Source organism: Phyllostomus hastatus, unplaced genomic scaffold, assembly GCF_019186645.2.
Source record: "Phyllostomus hastatus isolate PE091 unplaced genomic scaffold, TTU_PhHast_1.1 phas_contig_148, whole genome shotgun sequence".
In the NCBI taxonomy this organism is placed as follows: Eukaryota; Metazoa; Chordata; class Mammalia; order Chiroptera; family Phyllostomidae; genus Phyllostomus; species Phyllostomus hastatus.
In genome coordinates this window covers 13530942-13553613 of record NW_025333607.1, presented here as the reverse complement: position 1 = coordinate 13553613, position 22672 = coordinate 13530942, and the positions used below count along the sequence as shown (strand labels likewise).

The window sequence follows — 22672 nt, the reverse complement described above, 5'->3', positions numbered from 1 at the left end:
TTGTTTCTGAGTCCTTCTCTGTGTCTGGGCCTGAAGTGCTACACTTTCTGTCGTACCCGCCACCCACTCGTTCATTCAGACTAACAGGGTTTGCACCCTTGAAATGACCTGGAAGGTAGGTGTACATTTATATGAATAATAGTAATAAAAATGTTTAAAAGGCTGTGTGGCACACAGCCACGTGCTTCCCGCAGTGCCTGCCATGGAACGTGTGTCTCACCCACGTGGGTCAAGGACAGGTCAAGGTGAACAAACACCACCCTGTACCTGCACTGGCCCGGAATTTCTAAGTACCGTCGGCAAGCAACTCATCAAAACTCAAGTCACTTACTTCGGCCAGAGAGAGCTGCACGGTGCCGTCCTGGTCCTTGTCCAGAAGCGTGAATAGTTCTAGAACGCCAGAAAAGGAATGAATTAGACAGGGTTGATCTTGGACACCCCATCCCCACCTGGTACCCCGCCCCCAGTCCTACGCAGCTTCAGGGACCCTGAAAACCGGGTCCTTGACCCAGTGCCCGGGGTCAGGGTTTGGGGCATCTCATGTCCCCCTGCCCAGATGGACAGACTTCCAGCTCTAAACGGGTGATTTCTTTGTCATCTCCTCCCTCAGAAACTCTAGCAGCTTGCAGGTCTTTTTCTGGAAACTTTCATTCTTTTAAGGGCAGAGTGGGGCCGGGGTCGTGGACCAGATGACGCCCGCCCCGTGCGTGGGTAATGCAGCCCCTTAGCTTGGGCTCCGGCTGCCTGAACTTCTCCCATTAGAACCGACTGACGCCCCTGCCCTCCATGAAAGGAAAACCTTCTCCCTTCATAGGACAGTTTAGCACAAGCCCAAGGCCCACGGGGGCAGAACACCCACTGCCTTCCCGAGGGGGACCCACATCCCCTCCCTGGGAGGTGACACCTGTCCCCATATGACCCCTATAGAGGCACACATGTGAATAGACACTAGCAGCCATTTAAGGACCGTGACCTAGACTCATTCGCCGTGGCCCAGTGACAGCACATAGTAGGCGCACAATAATCTGGAGAGCAGTTCTTTAGGTCCCCAAAAAAAGGCAGGCTCTGACTTTGGACGTGGCCACCTGGGATTTCCTCTGCCCCTATAGTTTCTGTGTCCCCTTGCCCGAGGGCGCCACAGTCACCACGCCTGTCTGTTCTGCCTCCTGCCCCTCCCTGCACCCCGGAGAAACGGGATGGGCCCAGGGGAGAGGGCGGCTCACTGAAGAGGGTCTCCAGGCGGATCATACAGGCGACGAAGCCGTCAAAGTCGATGCTGAGCTTGCTGCACGCGTACCGCATGGCGATGCCCTGCTGCACCTGGTTGCTGAGCGTGAATCCTGCGGGCAGAGGGGCCCGGGTCACAGCTGGAGTGGGGGGCTGGGCACTGCCGCCAGCAGCCATCAAGGTGCGGGCTTCGCGGGGACCAGGCCTGACTCTGCCTCCTCCAAGAGTCAGCAGCAAAGTCTGATCATCTGGTCGGTCTCCGTAGAGATAATTCTCAAAGGATTCACCTCTTCCCTGGCCCTAGACTAGGCCTGTAACTCCACCACTAACCAGCTGGGTGCCACATCGGTCCCAACCTCCCCCGCCCACCCCCACCCCCCGTGATTGCCGTCACCTTCCCAGTGAGTGACAGGCAAAGTCCGTGGAAAGGTCTGACGAGCCTCACTAGACAGACCCCAGCAATGTCCCCGCCCCCCTCAGTAGGGAAGGTGCACAATAAATCTCTGTGGTCACGCTGCGGTCCAGCAGGAAGTGACCACCACCGACGGTCACTGGCCATCGTCACAAGAATGACTGAAGTGGGCACATCCGGGTCCCAAGACCTTGTCTGCAGGGTGCGCCCTCACCAGCCTTCCTGAGGGCTGTCCTCATCTCGTGGGCATCAATGGTCCCCGAGTGGTTGTCGTCGGTCTCCAGGTAGATCTCCTGAGCAGGGGAGGGATTCCAGGGAGAGAGCAGCAGCTGTGCATGGCCCCTTCCAGAATGATCTCCCTCCCCCACCTCAATTCCTCAAGAGGGGACTTCACAGACACCTCCAAGAATTTTTCGGATCCAAATAAGAGCTTGGGCTGAGGTCCCACCCGCACTCACCCCCTTGCCCTCTGCACGGTGGGGCTCTCAGTAAAGGCTTTGGCACAAGTGTTTCTCGTTGCTTTTTTAGCGCTTCCTGACCACCACGGCCAGGTTGCATTGGTTTTGACCCTGATTAAGGGGCGAGTCTGAGTGGGGCATAACAGAGACCAGGAGTGAGGGTCAGGGAGGGGGAGGGGCTACAAACAGAACAGGGGAGAGAGGCCGGAGCCCAGAGGATACCCAGCAGGGACAGAAGACTTACCAGATATTTCTGAATCTTCAACCACAGCATCTTGAATTCCTCGAATTCCAAGGTGCCCGTCCCGTTGCTCTGAACATAGTAAAGGCCAACACGATCAAGCTCAGATTCTACGTGCCTTACGGATCTCTTTTCCTTTGGGATCATGCTACACCGTCGTGAGGCATCGGTGAGCATCCCCAGGTCTGCAGGAAGCAGGGCCCTGGGGCTCCCTGTGGGGAATGTTGGTGGGAAGCAAATGCAAGGAAAGATTAAAGGGTCGAATGCTCACTAAGGCCCTCCTGTGAGGTCACAGAGCCGGGAGCAAAGGGCAAGTCAAGAGCCAAGTGCACCCCCCCTCCCCCAGGAGTGTCCTTCATTAGCACCTAACACCGAGGCATCCTGGGTGCTTGACAGGGTTGAGCTATATGATCTGTAAATTCGCTTCCAGACTTAAATTTCTGTGATCATTGAAATCACGCGTTGGTTAGAATGTTGACACGTCTTCAGAAGAGTCATCAGGAGCAGGCTGGGCACTCTCAGCTGCGACACTCTCCATGTGCTTGTTGCACGACACCCAAGGGAGCTCCAAGCTTAACTGTGTCCAGCTGAGTCCTGGGGCTCTGGGACACGGGGGCACAGAGGTCATGGGCTACTGCTCAACCAAAACAGGCGGGATGCTCTGTGGCCAGCAAGACAAATCTTCACTGAGCCCTGGGCTACACAATGGGGATCTGGTTTTAAACGGCCTCTAGCCATGAAGTTAAGACTCACTGAAACGCTACCCTTTTCTCAGGAATTTCAGGTAAAGGACGAACCCCAGCATATCACAGAACAGATGTTAAAATTCAAAAGCCGACCCTCCCTCTCACCTCCTTCAACCAGCCAAACAAAAAGTCGTGTTTACACGCCAGAGCGTCAACCTCGCCCTGAAGAAAGCCTCTGTTCTGGTCCCTCTGATGCACCCTGGGTGCGGAATGCACCACAGCCTTCAACGCATCACTAATAATTCCACCAGCGCCGCTCTGGGTCTAGGCATTTGATACCCTTGTGTCTCATTCCGTGCTCACAATAGTCATCGGAGCTACACCCACTGTTATCCCATTTTCCAGGAGAAGAGACCGAGGTTCAAAGCAGTTAGTAAACTCTCGAAATGTAACACCTAATAAGTGGTGGAGCCAGAATTTGGATGCCTGCTCTATAGCCCTTGTCCCGGGGCACCATGGTCCATGACTCCAGATGGAATTAACCTGCAAGACCCGAGCCTCACGCAGGTTTATTGAATAAGCACCTCCAGGGGTGAGACTCAGCCAACCGTACTTTTGAAACCCCATGGGCAATGACGTGCTGACACATGCTTGAAATGTCATGTTAAGTGAAAGAATCCAGCCATCAAGGACCACATGTCATATGATTCCACTTCTATGAAATGTCCAGAACAGGCAAATCTACAGAGTCAGAAAGCATTTACGGGGGGTGGAGGGAGCGGTGAGGAGTGACTACTAGTGTGGGTACAGGGTTTCTATGGAGGGTGAGGAAAGTGTTTTAAAATGGGTGGTAATAAGCCCTGGCTGAGTAGCTCAGTTGGTTAGAGCATGGTCCCTATACGCCAAGGTTGCAGGTTCGATTCCTGGTCAGGGCATGTACAAGAATCAACCAATAAATGCATAAATAAGTGGAAGAACAAATCAACATTTCTCTCTCTAAAAGTCAATAAATAAAAAAATTGTAAATGGGTGGCGACGTTTGCAAACTCGGTCAATATACTGAAAATCACCGAACTGGACCCTCTAAGTGGGTACATCAGACAGCGTGTGAATTATATCTCAGTAAAGTTATTTCTACCAAAGCCTCCCGGGCTTTTCAGCTGCACACCCTGGTTCAGAACCGCGCTCCCCGCCCCCACCCAAACCATGGCGCGCACGCTCCCGAAGGGCAACAGAGTCAGCACAACCTCTAGGAGTCACAAGGGATGCAAATACCACTGGGACCATGCAAGGGGACTACAGAGCCACTCAAATCTAAACGGACGTTTCGGAAGAATGATTCAATGAGGGAACCGCTCGCAGCAAAGTGGATCCACACGGAACAGTTCTCCGTGGCCCACACACTATTTACCACGCAAGTAGGACACGGAGCTGAAGAGCCCCCACGTTTGAAGGTCTAGGACCAGAACAGCGCCGCCCACCCCCCGCCCCGCCCCGCCTCCCCCGACCAAGGCTGATCACCGCCGCAGAGCTCCGCACATGCGCACTGGCTACCCGGGGCTCTCCGCGGGACCCCGCACGAATACACAGCGTCCCTTCCGTCCGGAAGTCATGAGGTCACATCATGATTGAGTCCCTAGAACTGAGCGAACCCGCCAAGGCTCCAGTTTTTAAACAAATCTCCTTCACTGTCAGCCCCATGGGGCGTGGTGACAGGGACCTACATGATGCAAGGCGCTAGGGAAGTGACCTTGTACGCTTCTCCCTCAGTGCCTTCATTCAAGCCGTTCCTTCCTCCTGGAAAACTCTTAACGTGTCCTTCCGTGCGGAGTGAGGGCTAGACTGGGTCGGAGAAAGCGAACAGGATTCTTCTCGTGTGACAATTCTGAACCCCTGGCGGTGGCCGTGGAGGGCTGCGTTAAGACGTGACATCAAGGACCGGGTGGAGCTGGGGACAGACGGCGGGGGGCGGGGGGAGCGAGGGAGGAGTGGGGGGAGTATAGCCTAGAAGGGGGGATGCTGGGACTGCCCAGGAGGCCGGGCACCGATGTCCCATATTCGCCAAATTAAAGGAACTTAAATGCCGCCTGCCTCAGTTTCTTCGCCTGTAAAGTGGAGAGCATTTCAAGCCTACTGAGGAGCAGACATGTGATGACATTTTCCTTTGAGGTTCAAGCAGGACGCTGGCATCCGTTCGGTAAAAGCTGGTTTCCTTCTCCTCCCGCCTTTTTTTTCCTGCCCCGCCCCCCACCCCACCGGGGAGGGCTGAGGGGCGGGGCAAACGGGGCAAAAGTGGACTCCCGAGCCCCCGAAGGATACGTCCATCAGGCTGACCATCTCCCTGCAGGTGTTGACGTCGAAGCCGTCGAACTTTATGTCCGTTCCTGCACATTCGGAGAGAAAAGGGGTGGGAATCGGGATCATCTCCGGATGAGGGCGACAACTCGGGCCGTGCAGGATGCCACCGAGACTCCAGCCAGAGGGTGGAGTCGAATGCGGTCTCCGCAGAGAAAGACAAGGTGGCAGCAGGCTCCTCTGCAGGGCCCCAACTGTCCCCGCATCTGGGGAGGTGGCACAGAGGGGCCCCAGTGTCCGGGTTCAGTGTCCAAACCTCTGCTTTGCTGCTCACAAGCCACGGGACTTCGGCAAGCTAACATCTCCATCAGGTGGGAATAAGAATCCCCCAAAGACGGGCCAGAGGGGGAAGCAGCCTCGGTCTATGACAGTCAGACCATCCCCCACCGTCCTCCCGCACAGGCGCACTGCAGAGCAAGGCCTTGGATCTGCGTCTTTCCACCGTATCAAAGTCACTTCGTTCTGCGGGAGAATTCCACTCTGTGTCCAGCCTCCTTCCTCCCAGGGCTCTTTCCTGCAGCGCCCAGCAGGCTCCAGCATCAGCCTCGCCCCCACCCTGCCTCTCAGCACCCCCACCTGCTACCCCTGCTGGACCTCTCTCGGCTCAGAGGGAACCAGGCCCCCTGGGGTCAGAGCCAAAGGCCCCTTCTTCCTATCTGCCGTGTTCCTGCCCCAATACCTACCCCAACTGCCCCCCCCAACCCGGCATCTCTTAGGCTCCCCCGGACCAGCTGAAAAGCCCCAGGAAAGCACTTACGTTTGGAGAACGCCTCATTGAGGACAGCCCTGAGGTCCCTGGCGCTGATTGCAGAACCCTAGGGAGAGGAGCACAGATGCACGGCACGCCAGGCCCGACAAGCTCTCCGGGGCGTGCAATGGAGGTACAGTCAGACGCGCGGCCCACGGACCCTGTGGCTCCACAAGGCTGCGACGCCTCAGCAACCCCAGCTCTGTTTCTCTGGGGTTCCCACAGCCTGGGGGGACGTGTGCATTAATGACGTGAGCATGGTACACCCCGGGCAGAAGGCTGCCACCCGGGGGGCTGGCTGCCTTTCTCGGGGACTGGTGGGCCACAGCCCTAATGTGGAATATCCTCAAATTCTCAAAGCAACTCTGCATCCACTTTAGAGTTCAAGGAGCCGTGGTTTTGCAAACTACTGGACACCACACACATACAGGATGTAATCTGTCATTTCCATGGAAGACAATTGCTGGGGGCTCGAAGCTACCGAGTGGCAGAGTTGGGACCCCAAACTGAGACTGTCTCACCCCAAAGCACCCCCACTTCCCACTGCACCTACAGGAGCTACCTTCCACGCAGCAGCTCAAGTCACGCCAGGGGCAGGGATTTAGGGGACTAGGATTTCCCACGGCGTTTGGGGTACACACTGAGCCAGAGGGAAGATCCGTCCCTCGTCTCTTTCAGCTGGAGGACAGACCTCAGGCAGGATGACCAGTGAGGTCCAGAGTAGGGGCGCTGGACTGAGCTCTAGGTTCCCTTCCTTGCATGTGACCTTTGCCAGGTCACTTCCCGGGCGAAGTGTGTGGCTTGATCATTGGTCGCCAGGGTGGTCCCATCCTCCCACCAGCCCAGCCTGGAAAGTCATTAAAACCAAGTGAGATGAGGGCTGTGCAGAGCAGCATCTCCTGTGCGGGCAGCCGGTCTCATTCGGGCACAGGAGGGACCCGGCAACAAAACCAGCAGACCCTCCGAAAAGTCTCCAGCATGAGGCCATCGCCCCCATTCGCTTGCCAGGAAGCAAATGGGTTGTCGAGAGTCTACGTTCGGACCCTGGTGGGTCCCGCACGAGGCCTCGTGCTCTAGCCGGCTCCTTAGCCTCTCCGGGCCTGTCCTTTCAGCGGCGGGGAAAGTGACCCCCACTGCCCAGTGCTCCAGGGGAGGAAAGATAAGGCACATGAAGGATTCATGTATAAATCCGGGCTTTTATGTATTTTTTTGTTTTTGTTTTTGATGTTCTTAATAAGATGTGCCCCCTCGGCAGCTAAGGCGATGAGGTTTTGTAAATGAAAGGACTGGTTTGAGGCTCTATCTGAAACATAAACTGACACATTTTTGCGAGGGTCCCTTTAATGGCTGTGCCAAGGAAGTGTGTTCCCAGGTCCTAGTTTTCAGCAAAGCACTCTGATGCCGTCTCTCCTACTCCGTGCTGCAGTCTGGACGTGGCCCTGGGCTTCTCTGGGGGTGGGGAGCGACCCTTCCCCTTCTGCTATGGACTGAATGTTTGCATCCCTCAAAAGCCACAGGCCGAGGCACAACCCTTGAGTCTCCGCGAGTAAAAAGGTCATTTTTCCGCCCACCACCTGGGAGGCCGTGTCTGCCCTCTACTCACCTTCCCTGCAAGCTTCCCGACCAGGCTGCGGATCTGGCCATCGTCTTGATCCCCCTCACCGGGATGTGGCTAAGAGGCAGGACCAGAAAAAAACAGGCAGGACAGTTGCAAAGTTAACGTGGGAATCGTACTTGGCCCAGGCCTCCGCGGAAACAGGAGCTGACAAACTGGTACGTGTCAAATGAGTCAATATGTCTGCCGCACCCCCAGCCAGCCAGAGACTCGGCAGCCGCGGGGCGCCCCACGTGGGCTCTGCAGAGACACCGCAGTCTGTTTGAGTAGACAGAATGGAGTGGGGAAAGCTGGACCTGTGCCCCACAGAGAGTCCTGCCCCCGCCCCTGACCAGTGCCCTGTGTGGCCCCCGACACCACCTTTCACGGGGCAGCCGCATGCCACCCCTTTGCAAACAATCTGGAGAAAAGGACCGCAAAGTGAGGGCACGAGGGAGGAGTACGGGGAGTGAGGTGGGTGAACCTGCGCTTTAGACCCTGTGCATCCTTCCCCCAACGTCTGCTCGAGACACCGCCTCCAGGGAGTCTTCCCGGAGTAGGCTGTCATTCCCCGCACCCCCAGACTGCACACATAAGGGTGCAGAGCCACTTCTGCATGAGCGGCCTGTCACCTTATTCATACGCTTCCATGGTTTGTCCCCTGAAAGACTAAGAGCAGGGGACTGGAGCTCTCGTGGCCACCGCCTTCTCTGTCCTGCGAGAACTACTCAAGCACGCCGGAGGAGGGCTCTGGCAGAGGGTCCTGCCGACTGGATGGTAGGGACACCAAGATCCCCCACTTCAGGGGGTAGGAATGTGTCCTGGTGCAGCTTCTGTCCCATCTTCACCAAGGAGAGCCAGGGCCTGGGCATTGTGGTGGCCCCGACGAACGGAAAGTCCTCACTATCCGAAGGACCATCCCCAATATACAAAGGACCCTCGTGAGTCCGTGGGAAGCCCCAGATGGCTGCGGGCCACAGTGCCAGGGCCTGGCAGCATACCTCGTGTGGCTTTCCGGCTACCACGTCCCCCATTTCCCTGGAATATAGAGGGAGAGATAAAGCAAACATGAGTCAGGAAAGAGATTGCTCCTGGTGAGGTCCTTCCTTTTAGGAAGTTCTCGGCCCTTCCAAGGGGTTGGCTCCCCACCCAAGACCCTCATTATGCACCAACTGCACACACGGGGTATTTAACCAGGACCCTTCCCCACCCCACCCTGAGTCGTGGGGGAGGAGGGGGCTGTTAGTTTATTAGTTTTCACCAGAGCTGAGAGCTGCTGGGTGCAGTGGGCCCTTGAGGGCATCTAGAATGTCCATCCCGGTGGGCCCCTCTTCTGGAGAATGCTCTCCCTCTTTGCCCCGCTTATGACTGTTCTCCTCCCGTGAGAACCCAGCCCTGGGAACCTCTGCTGACTGGCGTCCGGGGAATGAGCCAGAAAGCCCACGTGCACTTGCGTCTGTGTCCCTGGAGTGAGGTGTAGTGTCTGCATGTGTTTGTGGTGTATGTGTGCGTGGTGTGGGTGGGTGGTGTGTATATACACATGTGTGTATATGTGGTGTGTATGTGGGGGTGTGTGTGTAAGGGGCGGAGGTGGTGCTCTGTAGATCCTACTCCATGGGCCTCGCACACCCACCTTGCTTGGAGGAAAACCTCTAACCAGGCTGTTCCTGGTGTCTCTTCTCTCTAACCTTGAACTTTTGTAAAAAAGAAAACTCCCAACCCTGACTGGCGTAGCTCAGTGGATTGAGCGCGGGCTGCGAACCAAAGTGTCGCAGGTTCGATTCCCAGTCAGGGTAAATGCCTGGGTTGCAGGCCATGACCCCCAGCAACCGCACATTGATGTTTCTCTCTCTCTCTCTCTCTCTCTCTCTCTCTCTTTCTCCCTCCCGTCCCTCTCTGAAAATAAATAAATAAAGTTTAAAAAAAAAAGAAAAAAGAAAAGAAAACTCCCCAGTGTCCTATAGACCGAAGAGAGGGGCATGAGGGGGACACCCACTGAGGACTCTCGGGACCTGTGGTTTTGACACATTTCTCTTGGGAGGCATCAGCTGGGAGCCAGGGGCGGGTGGGTCACCCACAGTGGCGGGGCCGCATCCCTCTGCCGCCCCAGGCACCCAGAATCACCACCACCACCACCACCACCACCACCACTGCTGCCACCACGGAGGGAAAGGACACGCACAGGGCCCCGGCGCTCTTCTCCGAGAACACCCTCAGGCAGAAGTCACCGTCCTGGAAGGGCTCGAAGGTGGACGGCACCACCAGGTACTCCCCCGGGGGCAGCCGGGCCCGGGCGGAGACCTCCCGCAGGTTGACGTAGGTGCTGGACCGGGCCGAGGGCTGGCGGCCCAGGAAGAAGCGCTGGCCCTGGTGCACATCCGTGTGCCTCTCCAGCTGCGGAGAGAGCAACGCTCAGCGTCAGTCCCGCTGAAACCCGGGAGACCAGGGCCGAAAAGCTCGGTTTATTTTTCTGATTTGGGGACGGGTGATTTTTTAACCCTGAGCTAAGAACCAGGAGGCCTTGATTCCCTTGTGAGCTCACCGGCTGCTGATCAAGTGCATTTTGAGCACCTTCTGTTGCCAGACCCTGTTTCCGTCACTGACCTTGACTAATGACCTTGGCGAGACCTTTACCCTCTTCCTGGTTAAATGAGGGGTCCAACACCAGGATCCCCAGGGTGCACTCCGCTTTCCTCTGGGCATTTGTCTTCATAAATCGCCCACTCACCGAACCCAACACCCTGCCTCTGTGCTGCACCTGGGGTGTGACACTGAGCGCCCCAGTACCAGCCTGGGGCTGGAGAAGTGAGTTTAAATCCCGGCCCTCCAGCCAAAGCAGTTGCAAGGGTTCGCCCATGGGGGGAAAGGGCCCTGCAAGGTGAGCGGGCGGGCGGGCAGGCTGGGAGGGCAAGGAGGCAGGCGGGGGAGGCGCAGCCAGCCCCTCTCTGCGGGGACAGGGGAGGCTTCCCAGGACCTGTCTGTTCGCCAGAGGGAGAGGGAGGCTGCCATGTTCGACACGGGCTAATTAGTGACTGCGCATTCCAGACACACAGGTGCCGGTGCTGCAGTTGCTGTAATTAAGCCTCCCACAGCTCCGTATCTTTATGGCTCATCTCCATCAAGATGCCTGGGACACGGGGCAGGTGCTGATAAGCTGCGAGGGCTGTGCCATCTGTGCGACCCGGAGCCAGGACGCCCACCCTGGGTAGACAGGGTCTATTCAAAATCACCAGACCCTCTTCGGGTCCCTGGGCCGCTAAGCAGGGGAGAAGGCAGGGCCACCTGCTTCCCTGCCTTGGTCGGGACACCACGGGGGTGCCCAGCCAGCCCCTGCCGACCTGGGTACAAGGGCGGGCGGCCACAGCTCCGGGGAGTCCCCTGAGATTGTTTACACTCGGCAGGAGAATGCTGGGGGTGGCCAGCAAGGCCATGGCCAAGGTCCAGGTGCCACAGAGCTAAATGTCATTCTTGCCATCCCCGAGGACAGCAAGGGGAGGAAACGGGGGACCAGGGGGAGGAAGTGTCAGCGGAGCTGAAGCGGGGAAGTGAACTGGAATTTGGGCTGGGCTGGGAGTGGAGCGGGGCACACTGGGTTCCAGCAGGAAGCCAGACAGAGGACAGACAGGAGCCCGGCTCGGGAGGCCCCAGCGGGAACCGGGGGACACAGAAGCGAGAGCTGGGTCCCCTCTGCCCTTCCAGGAATGGGCCCCTGGCCCTCAAGTCTTCCCCTGGCACGGCTCCACTAGGGCTGATGGGATGGGGGTCGAGCAGGGAGGTTCTAAGCCAGGGTCAGCGTGAGCATCCCTGGGGGTTGGTTAGAAATGCAGCTTCCCAGGCCCGCTGCAGAGCTGCAGAATTGGGGACTCGGGGTGGGGGGGGCAATAAGCTGGGCTTTAACAAGCCCCCCAGAGGGGTCGGAGGCAGTGGTTAGAGAGCTGTCAACTCAAGACCCCCACACTAGGCGAGCTCAGGTTCTGCAGTGACACACTGAGGGCACGGGGAGGCGCCGTCGGGGCAGGTTTCACTGTGGGCACACAGGACCTCTGTCACACAAATGGGGCGTTTCCAGTGGGAGCCCCCATGGCCAGACCTAACTCGGGTGTGGACTCAATGATGTTCGAGCACAGAAGATAGGTGCGCTCTTGGCCACCCATACACCTTTGCCCGTCACCTCCATAGCCAACAACACGCATCCGTGGGCCAGTAGGCAGGTAGACCAGAAGTCTGCAGCCTTGCCACAGGGCATGGGCCGGAGTGTAGGAACTGGGACGTCACTGCCACATGCTCCATACCTGGCCGAGTTGGGGCACCCGGGAGAGCAGAGGTAAGGGTGCGTGTAGCAGGGCAAGCACACCGCCACCTAATCACTGCACCTGTGACAGCTGAGCCCCCCAAGACAGACAGTGGCTCTAATCTCAGTCAGACACCGGACTCGCCCCAGAGACTCTGACGTGCAGTAAGTCCTCCCTTAATGTCACTGACGGGTTCTTAGAAACCTCGACTTGAGGCAAACGACGTCTAACAGACCGATGTCACCCTAGGCTCGCTGACAGAAACCAGAGTGAGGTTCCTGAGGCACACTTCTGGTCACAAAAATACCACCGAGCGTCTAAATAAGGGCCCAAGCCCCTTCTAACGTTAAACATTGGAGTGGACATAGGCTATGCATTTCAGAAAGAGGAATCCACGCAAGCAAGGCGATTACTTGCCGCTCCGCTTACCCCAGGTCAGGGTCTCCGGCAGCTGGGGCCTCTCCACGGAGCTCGGGGTGCAGGGCAGGACCCCCCAGGTGCACTCACTCCCGCACCCACGCAGCTCAGACTGGGACCACCTGAGAAAGCCCCCAGGTGTCCCGCACGCAGCCCAGAGAGGCTCCCTGGGCCGGAACACTCTGGGGGCTGAGTCGTGCCACCTGCCATCAGGCCACGCTGGTCCCCTCCCTGGGAGTGCTGCCCGGCTCCTCCCTTCTTCTGCACAAGGCAGAGGGGAGAGCCGGGTGACGCCTGGGATGGCGACAGGAAACCCCAGTTGTGAGGATGGCAATGATGACATGTCTCCCTAACCTGGAGGGTTAAATCACTGACGAGGCGCAGGGAGAGCCGGGAGGCAAAAAGATACAGTGGGAGCTTCCTTTCCTTATCGGAGATCAGGACATTTATTCTGTGGACTAGATAAGGAGGATTCCGAGCTGTACTCTGGCATCTGGTTAAAATCGGGCCAGCGGGCACACGGGGGGCAAAGGTCGCCACTGTCCCCTTCCACAGGGGCATGGCAGGTGGGACTCAGAACCGTCTTCACCGGCTCTCAGGGTCACCAGCTCACCGGGCCTCTGTGTTTAGGGGGGAAGCTGGAACCCAAGGAAGCTTCCTCGGGTGCTGCCACCCGAGGAAGCACACGCTGCTGTGTGCCCTTCGAGAAGACAGCCACACTATGTACGTCTCACCAAAGGAAGGACGCCTCTGTCGGCCCTCACGTACCTCTGGGGGGACCTGCGGGGCAGAGGAGAACAGCGGGTCACCTGCAAGCACCAAGGTCCTCCCTCCCCACGCCTCTGCGTCCCTCCCCACGTCTCGCAGACACACGGTGAGACCCTGGCCCCCCGGGGAGCAGGTCTGTGCTACAGTGAGAGACTGGTCAGCGTTTCTGAAACTGAAACATCATTGATGAAGTTCAAGGCCATCTGTAGACCGAGACCTAGAAATCTGAGTGATAAAAAAGGTTCTACTCTTTTCTTTCTTTTCCAGATGTGTGATCCATGCGGTCCCCAGCCTAGCAATCCCACCTGCCCTGTAGTAGTTCCCCGTGAGTCTACACTGTGAGCCCCTTGGTGGCAGGAACCATGAGCTATGTCCCCGCATCTCAGCTCCCTGCACAGCACCCGGCACATAGTAGGTGCTCAGGGAAGCATGCCAATGTGCTAGGCACAGAGCAAGGGCCTTCCTTCCCAGCTTTCTATTCCCAGAAGCAAAGACTCTGGTCTGGGGTTATTTACATTCTAGGCGGGGAGGGAAGCGCTAAGCGGGCGCAGAGCTGAGGTTATTTATTTGAAGTTATTTTCTCCTGACATCAAGCAGGAAGCATTTTCCAAAGTAAAATGTGCATGCACACACACACACACACACACACTCCCTAAACTCAAAAGCCCTCAGTTCTGAAGCAAGAGGGAGAAAGGGGCCAGAGGCGGTATGAGCTGGAAACTGCCACTTTCCCTACTGGTTTCTTATTACGATGCTTCTCTTCCTATAAATGATTGCAGTAATTTATACCGAGAAGTCGGGCCTCCAGCCAGCTCCAGGTCTTCCTGGTCAGAACTGAACTTTTCCCAGGAGATTCATTCTTACCAAGATCGCATTAAAACAACTGCGGGGAACCCCTCCAGAATGTGTTACAAGGAGTCTCTGCCCGCATGGAACACTGAGTTCCGTCGGTTCCCGACTGGGCCTGTTCAGAGCCAGAGCTCCAGCCGCAGCGTGGCTGTGAGGCCGTGAACTCCGCCGCGGGCAGGTGGTCACCACAGCCAGAGACCGGAGGCAGCTGCGGCCCCCAGTCCAGGGACACCGGAACCCAAACTGGCCAAATCTTGGCCTCCCTCCCTTCCGTTTGTATGCCTGTGGGTTCCGACAAGAGTCCCTCAGATTCTTTGTGTCGCCTTGAATGCCTTGTGCCCCACGTTTGGCTCCTGTCCCCTGAGAAACCTATACTTGGGAAGCATCCAATAAGCATGTTGACACTGAGCCCCCAATGACAGGTGAAGTTGAATGAACTCCCTGTCTCCATGGGAACAGCAGAGATTAAGCCACAGGAGTGAATCTCTAACTGTGGAATTCAGGCCTCAGTAAGGACACTGGCAGAGGCAGCTGGGTGAGCAAGGAGAATGCTGGGCTAGAAGCATGCAAGCAATAGGAACATGTGCTCTAATGACTGGGCACAATGTTCCGACCCGAGACGCCAAGCGCAATAAAGGCCGGCGCCGGCTCGGGGGTACCTTGTAGACGGCGTAGCCGATGCTCAGCAGGCCCTGCCCCATCCTCTTCTGCCGCCTGCGGTTCTTCTGCATCAGGCCCAGCAGCACGGTGCAGCGGGGCTCGCCCACGCCTTCCTCCTGGTGCTCATCCGCCTCGTCCAATCGGATTTTGAACTGGGGATTGGTCCAGTAAGTGGCTAGAAGTCACCGGGAGGTGGTGGTTCCCGCCATGGGGGGCAGGGACAGGAAGAACAAAAGGAAAGGGAAGAACCTTGATCACCCCAAAGAAAGCGCACCTCCAGCCCAACTCCACCTGGGGAGCAGTCTCATAAAGCCAGTTCCCTTTCCAAGGTTCGTGAGGCATTTTCTCCCGTCTCCCTGCCCCACCCACAAACCCACCCATGCGTCCCACAGTATTCGGAAGCTTAGCACACTTCCGTCTGACCAACTGGGAGCCGAGGAGTGCCTGACTGAGAACATTCACGGTCCCCCACGGTCCCAGGCTATATGGGTGCCCCCTCCCCCGAAGAAGTCACTTCCAGATCTTCCTGGAGAATTGATGCACATCGCCTTGGTCTCGTCTCCTGGTCTGTGAAGACAGACCCACCTTCTAGAGGGAGGGAGCTTTCTAGGTAACCAGTGTGTCCCAGGGAAGGGGCGGCCCCTGCAGACAGGCTAGAAAGACAGCCACTCCCGTCCCCTGGCAACTGCCATCCCACGGCCGTGTGCTCTCTCTCAGACGGGCCCCGGCCTCACATCACAGCCCGAAGCTGCCCTGGTTGCTGGCCCCTGGCCCCTGGCCCAGGGACCGGCCTTGATTGCTGCAGTGTGGCGGCCCAGTGATGTGACGCACTGTCCTCCAGAGGAAGTCCCTCAATAATGCATGAGAAACAGCAATGGGCAATTAAGAAGTATGCCTGTCACACTGCCTGCGGAGACCTAAAAACACGGCTTTGCTTCCAACAGGACCTCTGAAAATGATCTCTCGACACGGTGACAACCAGCCACGGCACAGAGAGGTTAAACAGGGCGACCAAAGGCACACAGCGGTGCTGTGACGGTCCAGCGGCAGTCGAGTGGCAGAGCGTAACCGAGGGAGACAGCCTGACGGGCACCTCCACGCTGGGGCCTCCCCAATTTCAATAAGGACGCGTCCTGGGGACAGACAGGTGGACAGAGGGGACGTTCTCTCTCCCAGCCTCCCAATAAGGGTCCCCCTGGGTGATGAAATAACAAGGCATTCACAGACGACCACGAGCCGCAGATGATTATTTTTTTTCTTAACAATCCGATTACTTATTCAGTTCCACCACCCCAGAATCTCCACTTCCCAATGCTTTTATTGCAGATTTCAGAGCCAAAGAAGGTCCAGTTCCAGAGGGGACAGAGACCGTGGTGTGATCTTCCAAACTCACAGCGTCACTGAAGGCCAGCCACTGGCGGCTAGCTGGCAGCACAGATGGCACGGTGATCTGGCACGTTCCAGTACCTGAGGCACCCCCTGCAGTTCCGGGGCCCCCAAATGATCCATGCAGATTTCCCACGCTTTTTCTAAGAGCTTGCTAATGGCGAGCATATTTTAATTTCTCCCACATGCAACATGAGGGCGATCGCTACATTTTTTTGTTTACGCTCCCGCAGAACTGGAGCATGAGAATGAGCCATAAAAAGGATACCTGCCGTCGCTGGGACACTCCCTGTTTACAGAGCGTTTCACGCAGCAGGCGTCACCACTGTTTGGAGGATTAGGGGACTGAAGCTCGGGAGAGGGACCCTGGGAAAAGGGACCCTGCCAGGGTCCCGCGGCTGGTGAGCTGACTGACGGCGGCAGAAGAGGACGTGGCCACCTTCCCGTCTGCTCAGCATCATCTCTGCCACCCCGGGGGGGCAGCTCTGGGTTGGACGGGGGACGAGGGGAGAGCCTGCCTCCTGCGGGATTTTATAACGATGCTGCTTCCACAGCAGCGAGCACGGGCCGGCAGCGAGCGCCGTGTGAGCAGGAAGCAGCTGGCCCTGCCCGTGAACACAGCCCAAGTCAACCACCAGGTCGCCAGAGACCGGGAGGGCGCACGGGCCGGGGGAGGTGGACTGTGGAGGAAGCGGGTTTTGCCTTCCTTCCTTCCTTCATTCTCCTTAGAGACGTCGGGTAGATTTTTTCGGATTTCCTCCTCGGGGGCTGCCTCGGCCGACTCGACCTAGGAGGAGCCTGCACAGGTGTGGGTTAGGGGTCTCCTGGGAACGGGGAGCTTCCCACCTTTGTAGTGAGACGAGGGTTAGTGCCGAAGCAATGACTTTGCACCAGGCCATCCCCACCAGGGACAGAGCTCCAGCGGCTCCCAGGACAGCGGGAAGGGGCCACCTGCAGGCCCTGGGAGTGGCCACCTGCGACCCGCAAGACCAGGCCCCTCCACCTGGGGCTCAGGTGCAAACACAAAGAAAGGGCTGCTGTGACGGGTGTGTCACTTGAGATGGCAGAGGACACCCTGTGTTCCTCTGGCCACGCCGCTAGCCCCTCTGCCCCAGAGCTCACTGGGGTGGGTGCCGGCCATCTGGGCCCGGGGGGCGTGAACAGAGGCCTTAGCGCAAGGTGCCAGGACACAGTTAGTATGAAGAAGCACATGCTTGGGGGACAGGGAGCAGGCGGGTGGGGCAGGGACAGTCTGAACACACGGAAGCTGGAGAAGAGTGTCACCCGCGATGGGGCCTCAGGTGAACGCTGCAGAGGCACCACCCCCACCCGCGCTGCCCCCGCCTCCAAGCCCCGGGGTGAGCGGGGGTGAGCGGGGCCTCCGAGTGGCGCCCAGAAGCCCGAGGACAGAGTGCAAAGGCGCTGCCCGAAGATGAGCGTGTGAAGACCCCCAGCGCGGCGGGCGGGCGGGCCGGCCGGAGGAGGCCGCCTCACCTGGGTAGTTCTGGCAGCCGCCGGCGGTGGAGCCCCGTGTCCAGCGGCCGTTGAACAGGACCAGGTTCCACTTGTGAACCTCCTCGCTGCTCAGGGAGTCCGGGGACAGGTTGCAGATCTCCAGGCGGGAGAACTGCCTCAGGAAATCCGAAAAAGACATCCTGGGGGCGGAGGGGGCGGAGGGCTCTGCGTCAAGAGAGCAGGGCTGGGAGGGTGAGGGAGGGCGGGCCTGCGGGGCACGGGGAGCGGGCCTGGCCTGGGCCAGTGCACTGGGCTTCACTACAGGCCCCCCCCCCCCCCGCAGGACAAATCCCCAGGGGCCCCTGTCCAGGGTCAGATCTGCACAGCCAGGCAAAGAGAATGAGCCGGAAGCTGGAAGAGACCCCAGGAGGCGATCCGAACACAGCCCCTGCCTCCAGGGCGGGGGCTCCGTCTAAGCCCGTAGGGGGTTCCTCCGATCTCATTCTGACGGGCGTCCAGCAGAGAGAGGCCTCTCAGCCACGTCACAGTCGTCACAGGGTGTCCTCATGGCCCCGCTTAGCCCACCCGCAAAGGAAGTCACCCTCTGTAGATAGATGGTGAGCTGCGTCTCAGATCAAAGATGTGCAGGGATTGCTCTTATTTCATGGGAAAGCTGCGGAAGGTGGGGAAGATGGGTGAGAGCTAACGCACAGTGCGGGCCCGGATCTCGTGCTGCCGATGCTCTGGGCATCCTGGCGGGGGGGTGGCGGAACCACGCCGGGGCAAAGGGGAGGAGAGTGGGAGCCCCCTGGCCGGGCACCGCGCCGGGTTTCCGGAACACCCAGAGATGCGCTGCCCGGCGTGCGGGCAGGGAGCGAGCCGCAGCTGCGGCCCAGCTCTCCGGCACACGACGCACTCACCAAAACTCCCCATCCTCGGCCTTCTTGTCCAGCTCCTCCTTCTGCCTGGGGTCTATGTAACTCCACTCTGGGGCGCTGGGGGGGAAATTAAATGAATTTTTTACATGTTTAAATGAAGCAGAGGCCACTCCTGAGGGGTTTGTTGCAAAGCAAACTGTTCACTGCAGCTACATGTCCCCGGAAAGGCCGGAGATGGAATTAAAAAAAAAAAAAGGCCTGGAGAAAAGGCAGGACAGACAGTGTGTGGAAGGGACACAGGCTGGGGACAGGAACACGGTGGCCACTAGCAGGGTGACCCCAGGCCTGTGGCAGGAACATGGTGCTGTGGGCTTGCCCGAATTTCACTCTCTGGACAAGGTTTACATTTCTCATTAGGAAGCCCAGGCCGCCGAGCACAGACACAGGACCGTGGAGAGACGGGACCTGGGAATGCCTGTCACAGAAGGCACGGCCACCCACGCTGATCAGTGAGTCTCACTCAGGCTTGTCTGAGGGTCTGGCGGCCTCTGGGCCCAGGGCCACGGCCCGCTCCCTGAGCCTGCACGAAGGACAGCCAGGCCCGGTTGTGTGGCAATTTCCCTGAAGTGATGTCACCTGCAGAGGCCGCCTGCTGGTGGCCTTTCCGTGGCAATGCCCTCAACTCTGCTCAAATGCCATCTCCAGCTCCCTGGCCATCACCCGAAAAGTGCAGGTGATGTCTGAATAACAGAGCAGTGTCAAGATCCATCTTTTAAAAACATCTCTTTCCCGGATGCTTTCATCTGGCAGAATCGGGGGGGGTGGGGTTTTGATCAATCTCAGGTGGCTGCATGAACGCCCTTTAAATACAGGAGGTCGATGCTGGGCCCCACAGACTCACGTTCCTTCACGGAAGTCTGACGGCTTTGAGCCGTTAACGACGTGCGACTACATGTAACAAAACTCCCTTCAGAGCCCTGCCAGCATCACAGTTTTAAGGGCCACACGTGGGGTACAGGCACGGTTTTAGGATGCGTTGGGAGGGGCTATTATTATGGCCATTCCCATTTCTGATGGCTCTTCGTCCATGACACTGGTGAATACTATTTCCTTTCCCGGTGACAACCTGCCACCCCTGTGCCAGCAGTGGTGACAAGGAGGAAATCGTCCCATGTGTCCAACACCCTCAGCGACCCTCGATTCCAGGGCACAGCAGTCCTGGGGCACCACGGGAGGCCTTGGGGTGCGGTCCCCACCTTGCACGGACCTCCTCTCCCCAGCGGAGAGGCCTGCCCAGGAGGAGCCCCTCCAGTCACTCACAACTTGGCTGAGAAAGATCAGTGTTGGCATTCGTCACTGCCCGCTGTGGCCAGTTGGCTCCCAGGACAGAGTCCCACTTTCTAAGTGGCCGTTTCCTGTTGGCGCCGAGGGGGCTGGCCTTTGTCGGACAGACCAGGGCTGGCGGAGCGGGAAGAATCCAACTGTGACAGATCGATCCCACCTTTGGACTGCCGCGGTGTGGCGGGCAGAGAACAGACAGACAGGGCAGCCCAGGGCCCGGTCCGAGGGAGCCGCCAAAAACTTGCAAATGCCAAGCAGAGACCCAGAGTCCAAGGCTCCGGCTAAGTGGGTTTTGTTTCGCTTGTCCCAGACCTGGAACCACGAACCGCCCTTTTCTGAACAGGCCGTGCGACTTGAGGACGGGAAGTGCGCCCGAACTCACCCTACCGTCCCTGTCCTCGGGACCGCGTGTCTGCGGGACGCCCTCCCGCCCCCGGAGGCCCGCGCTGGGGGACAGAGGACAGCACCTACTTGTCACTCCAGGCTCCCGTCCACTCCACTTCGCCCCACGGGTTCCTGAGTCTGACCAGCTTCTCCGGGCGGCCACGGAAATCCACCTGCGAGGCGCGCACACAGGTTCACGTCTGCTCCCGGATTCACGTGCCATTTGTCAGGCGTCCCCAAGTGGCCACACTTTTATTTGCTTTTCAGATGTGTTGCCAGGCCTTGGCCAACTGCTCTACTGGCCACAATTTGGTTGGGTGAACAGTGAATTCAACACAAAAACGAGTTTAGGTCCGCTTTGAGGTGGGTTCACATTTGATAGCGGACTCGGGTGTTAATATATCAGACCTAATGATGATCAATGCCTTCCCAGAAAATACTAACAGCACCGCAGTTAGCATTCATGGAGCATCAACTACGGGCTAGGCATGGGGCTAAGTACTTCAAAGACGTATTCCCAAGGCCCTGGTTGGGTAGCTCAGTTGGTTAGAGCATTGTCTTGATACGCCAAGGCTGCAGGTTCGATCCCCAGTCAGGGCACATACAAGAATCAGCCAATGAATGCATATGTGAGTGGGACAACAAATAGATGGTTTCTCTCACTCTCTCTTTCTCTCCCTTCCTCTTTCTCTAAAATAATACATTAAAATGCGTTATTTCCTCATTTAAACCTCCGGACAATCCTGTGAGCTGGGTCTGTCATTACCTTTACGTTACCACTCAAAAATCTGAGTCTCGGAGAGGTCAAATGACCCACGATTAGTTAGTGACAGGAGGTAAAGGGAGGGTGGGCACCCAGGCCTCCAAAGCCCACGCTCACGAATCCACACGCACCACCCTCTCCTACTCACTACCCAACAGTCCCTGTGAGCCCCCCAGAAATGCCATGAGTGGTGGGGTCTTCAGTGTCTCACTTCCCTTTGTTATTTTCCGTCCTAGTCCGATGTTGGCACCTCCTCATCTTTGGGAACTGACTTGATTAAAGAACGTATTCACAAAACACAAGCACATGGAATGAATACCTCTACCATTTTAATAAATAACAAGACCCGAGACACCCCCTCATTTCCCTTTCTGCCTTGGCCATTGGGAAACCCAAAGCAAAATTAATGTCTCAGTTGTTGCATATAATAAATGAAAATAATGAAAGTTATTTAGTACGTAAATAATATAGTAATGGAAATAATGGAAGTCGCCGCAGCCCACACTCTCTCTCCCCCTGGGCTGGAGGGTGCCGGGTGTCTGCATTTCGTCCATCCCCTTAGCACGCCCCACCCTGACGGGGGAGGTACCTTTTCTCTTTGGAGAACCTATGGGATTCCACTGTTCGACCTGTGAAATGAGAATCTGACTGACGATGTCTACACCTTTCTTCCAGAGCCTTCTTCCTCCTCCTGGCCACGCCCCGGAGGAGACCCTGCATTTGAGGCCACACTGCCCACATCTGAATGGGTGGGAGTCAGGGGGGCCCTAGAACCAAGCAAGAGCTGACCGCACAGGTGTGGTGTCCGGGGCTCAGTGCAGCCGGAGAGAGAGTTTCCCCAGAGTTTCCCCAGAGTTTCCTGCGGGGTGAGCCCCCCTCTCGGGGTTGCCCTAGACTTGTGCTCACGTCACGGCGCATTACCCTTGCACTCCCCCCGCCCGACTTTACCTCCTCGACTCCGGTGACGGAGTACGCGTGACCCTTGACCAGCTTCTGGCTGGTGAGAGCTTCTGTTTCGGCCGCGCTGGAGACCTGGGTTGAGAATACAGTTCACTCAGGGTGGCCGCCCCTGACCTTGTTGGGGCTGGTCCTAAAACGCCTCCCAAGGACACAGCACGCAGTCCCGGGGGCCTCTGTGTGGGGCTGGGGGTGCAGGGGTGGCCGTGAGCCGCAGGTGCCCACAGGGAGCCTCCCCAGCCGGCCCCTCACCACCATCAGGCCTGCAGATCCAGGCAGGGTGCTGCGTGCTTGCCAGGCCTGGAGTATGATTACCAGGCTTTCAAATGTCACGGGACACTGGGGAGTCATTTATTTATCCTCCGAGAGGGACCTCATGCTGCCTGAAGAAGACGGATTCTCCATGACGACTGCCCAGGACAAGTTCTGGTCCTCCGCCGCGTTCAGGGACCGAGTTTGCCCCGCACCATTCCTGCTTCACGGCCTGCCCCTCCCCCATGTCCCCAGTCGCTCCCCCACCAAACACACACGTCTCCCGCTAGGATCTTCATAGAGACACCACATTCGCATGCCGGAGGTCCCCAGGGAAGGGCAGGAGAGAGAGAAAGAGCTGGTGACAAAAGGCCACAGGCCTGGTGGTGTCCAGGCTCTGGCGTCCACGCCACCGTGGGACTCCCCTCTGCCAACCCCCTGGACGGGGCTCGGCCCCTGGTTTCAGAACCTCGTGCTTCTGCAGAGTCCGTATCTGTTTTCCAAAATCCCAAAACTGCTTCGTAAGAAGGCACAGTGCAGGTCAGGCCA

At 57.8% G+C, this 22672-nt stretch overlaps 1 protein-coding gene across 1 annotated transcript in view; it reads right to left on the bottom strand.

Moving 5' to 3' along the window:
* Nucleotides 1-22672, bottom strand: part of CAPN8 (calpain 8) — a 44589-nt gene that overhangs the window by 4941 nt on the left and 16976 nt on the right. Inside the window, exons 6-20 of the mRNA XM_045860619.1 lie at nucleotides 21863-21946; nucleotides 20239-20324; nucleotides 18469-18543; nucleotides 17588-17748; nucleotides 14707-14882; nucleotides 13199-13210; nucleotides 9904-10115; nucleotides 8723-8759; nucleotides 7731-7799; nucleotides 6137-6194; nucleotides 5344-5408; nucleotides 2342-2410; nucleotides 1854-1932; nucleotides 1224-1340; nucleotides 332-390 (exon numbers count right to left, since the gene is read on the bottom strand). Coding sequence (XP_045716575.1) covers nucleotides 332-390; nucleotides 1224-1340; nucleotides 1854-1932; nucleotides 2342-2410; nucleotides 5344-5408; nucleotides 6137-6194; nucleotides 7731-7799; nucleotides 8723-8759; nucleotides 9904-10115; nucleotides 13199-13210; nucleotides 14707-14882; nucleotides 17588-17748; nucleotides 18469-18543; nucleotides 20239-20324; nucleotides 21863-21946 — 1359 coding nt within the window. The remainder of the gene's footprint in view (nucleotides 1-331; nucleotides 391-1223; nucleotides 1341-1853; nucleotides 1933-2341; nucleotides 2411-5343; nucleotides 5409-6136; nucleotides 6195-7730; nucleotides 7800-8722; nucleotides 8760-9903; nucleotides 10116-13198; nucleotides 13211-14706; nucleotides 14883-17587; nucleotides 17749-18468; nucleotides 18544-20238; nucleotides 20325-21862; nucleotides 21947-22672) is intronic.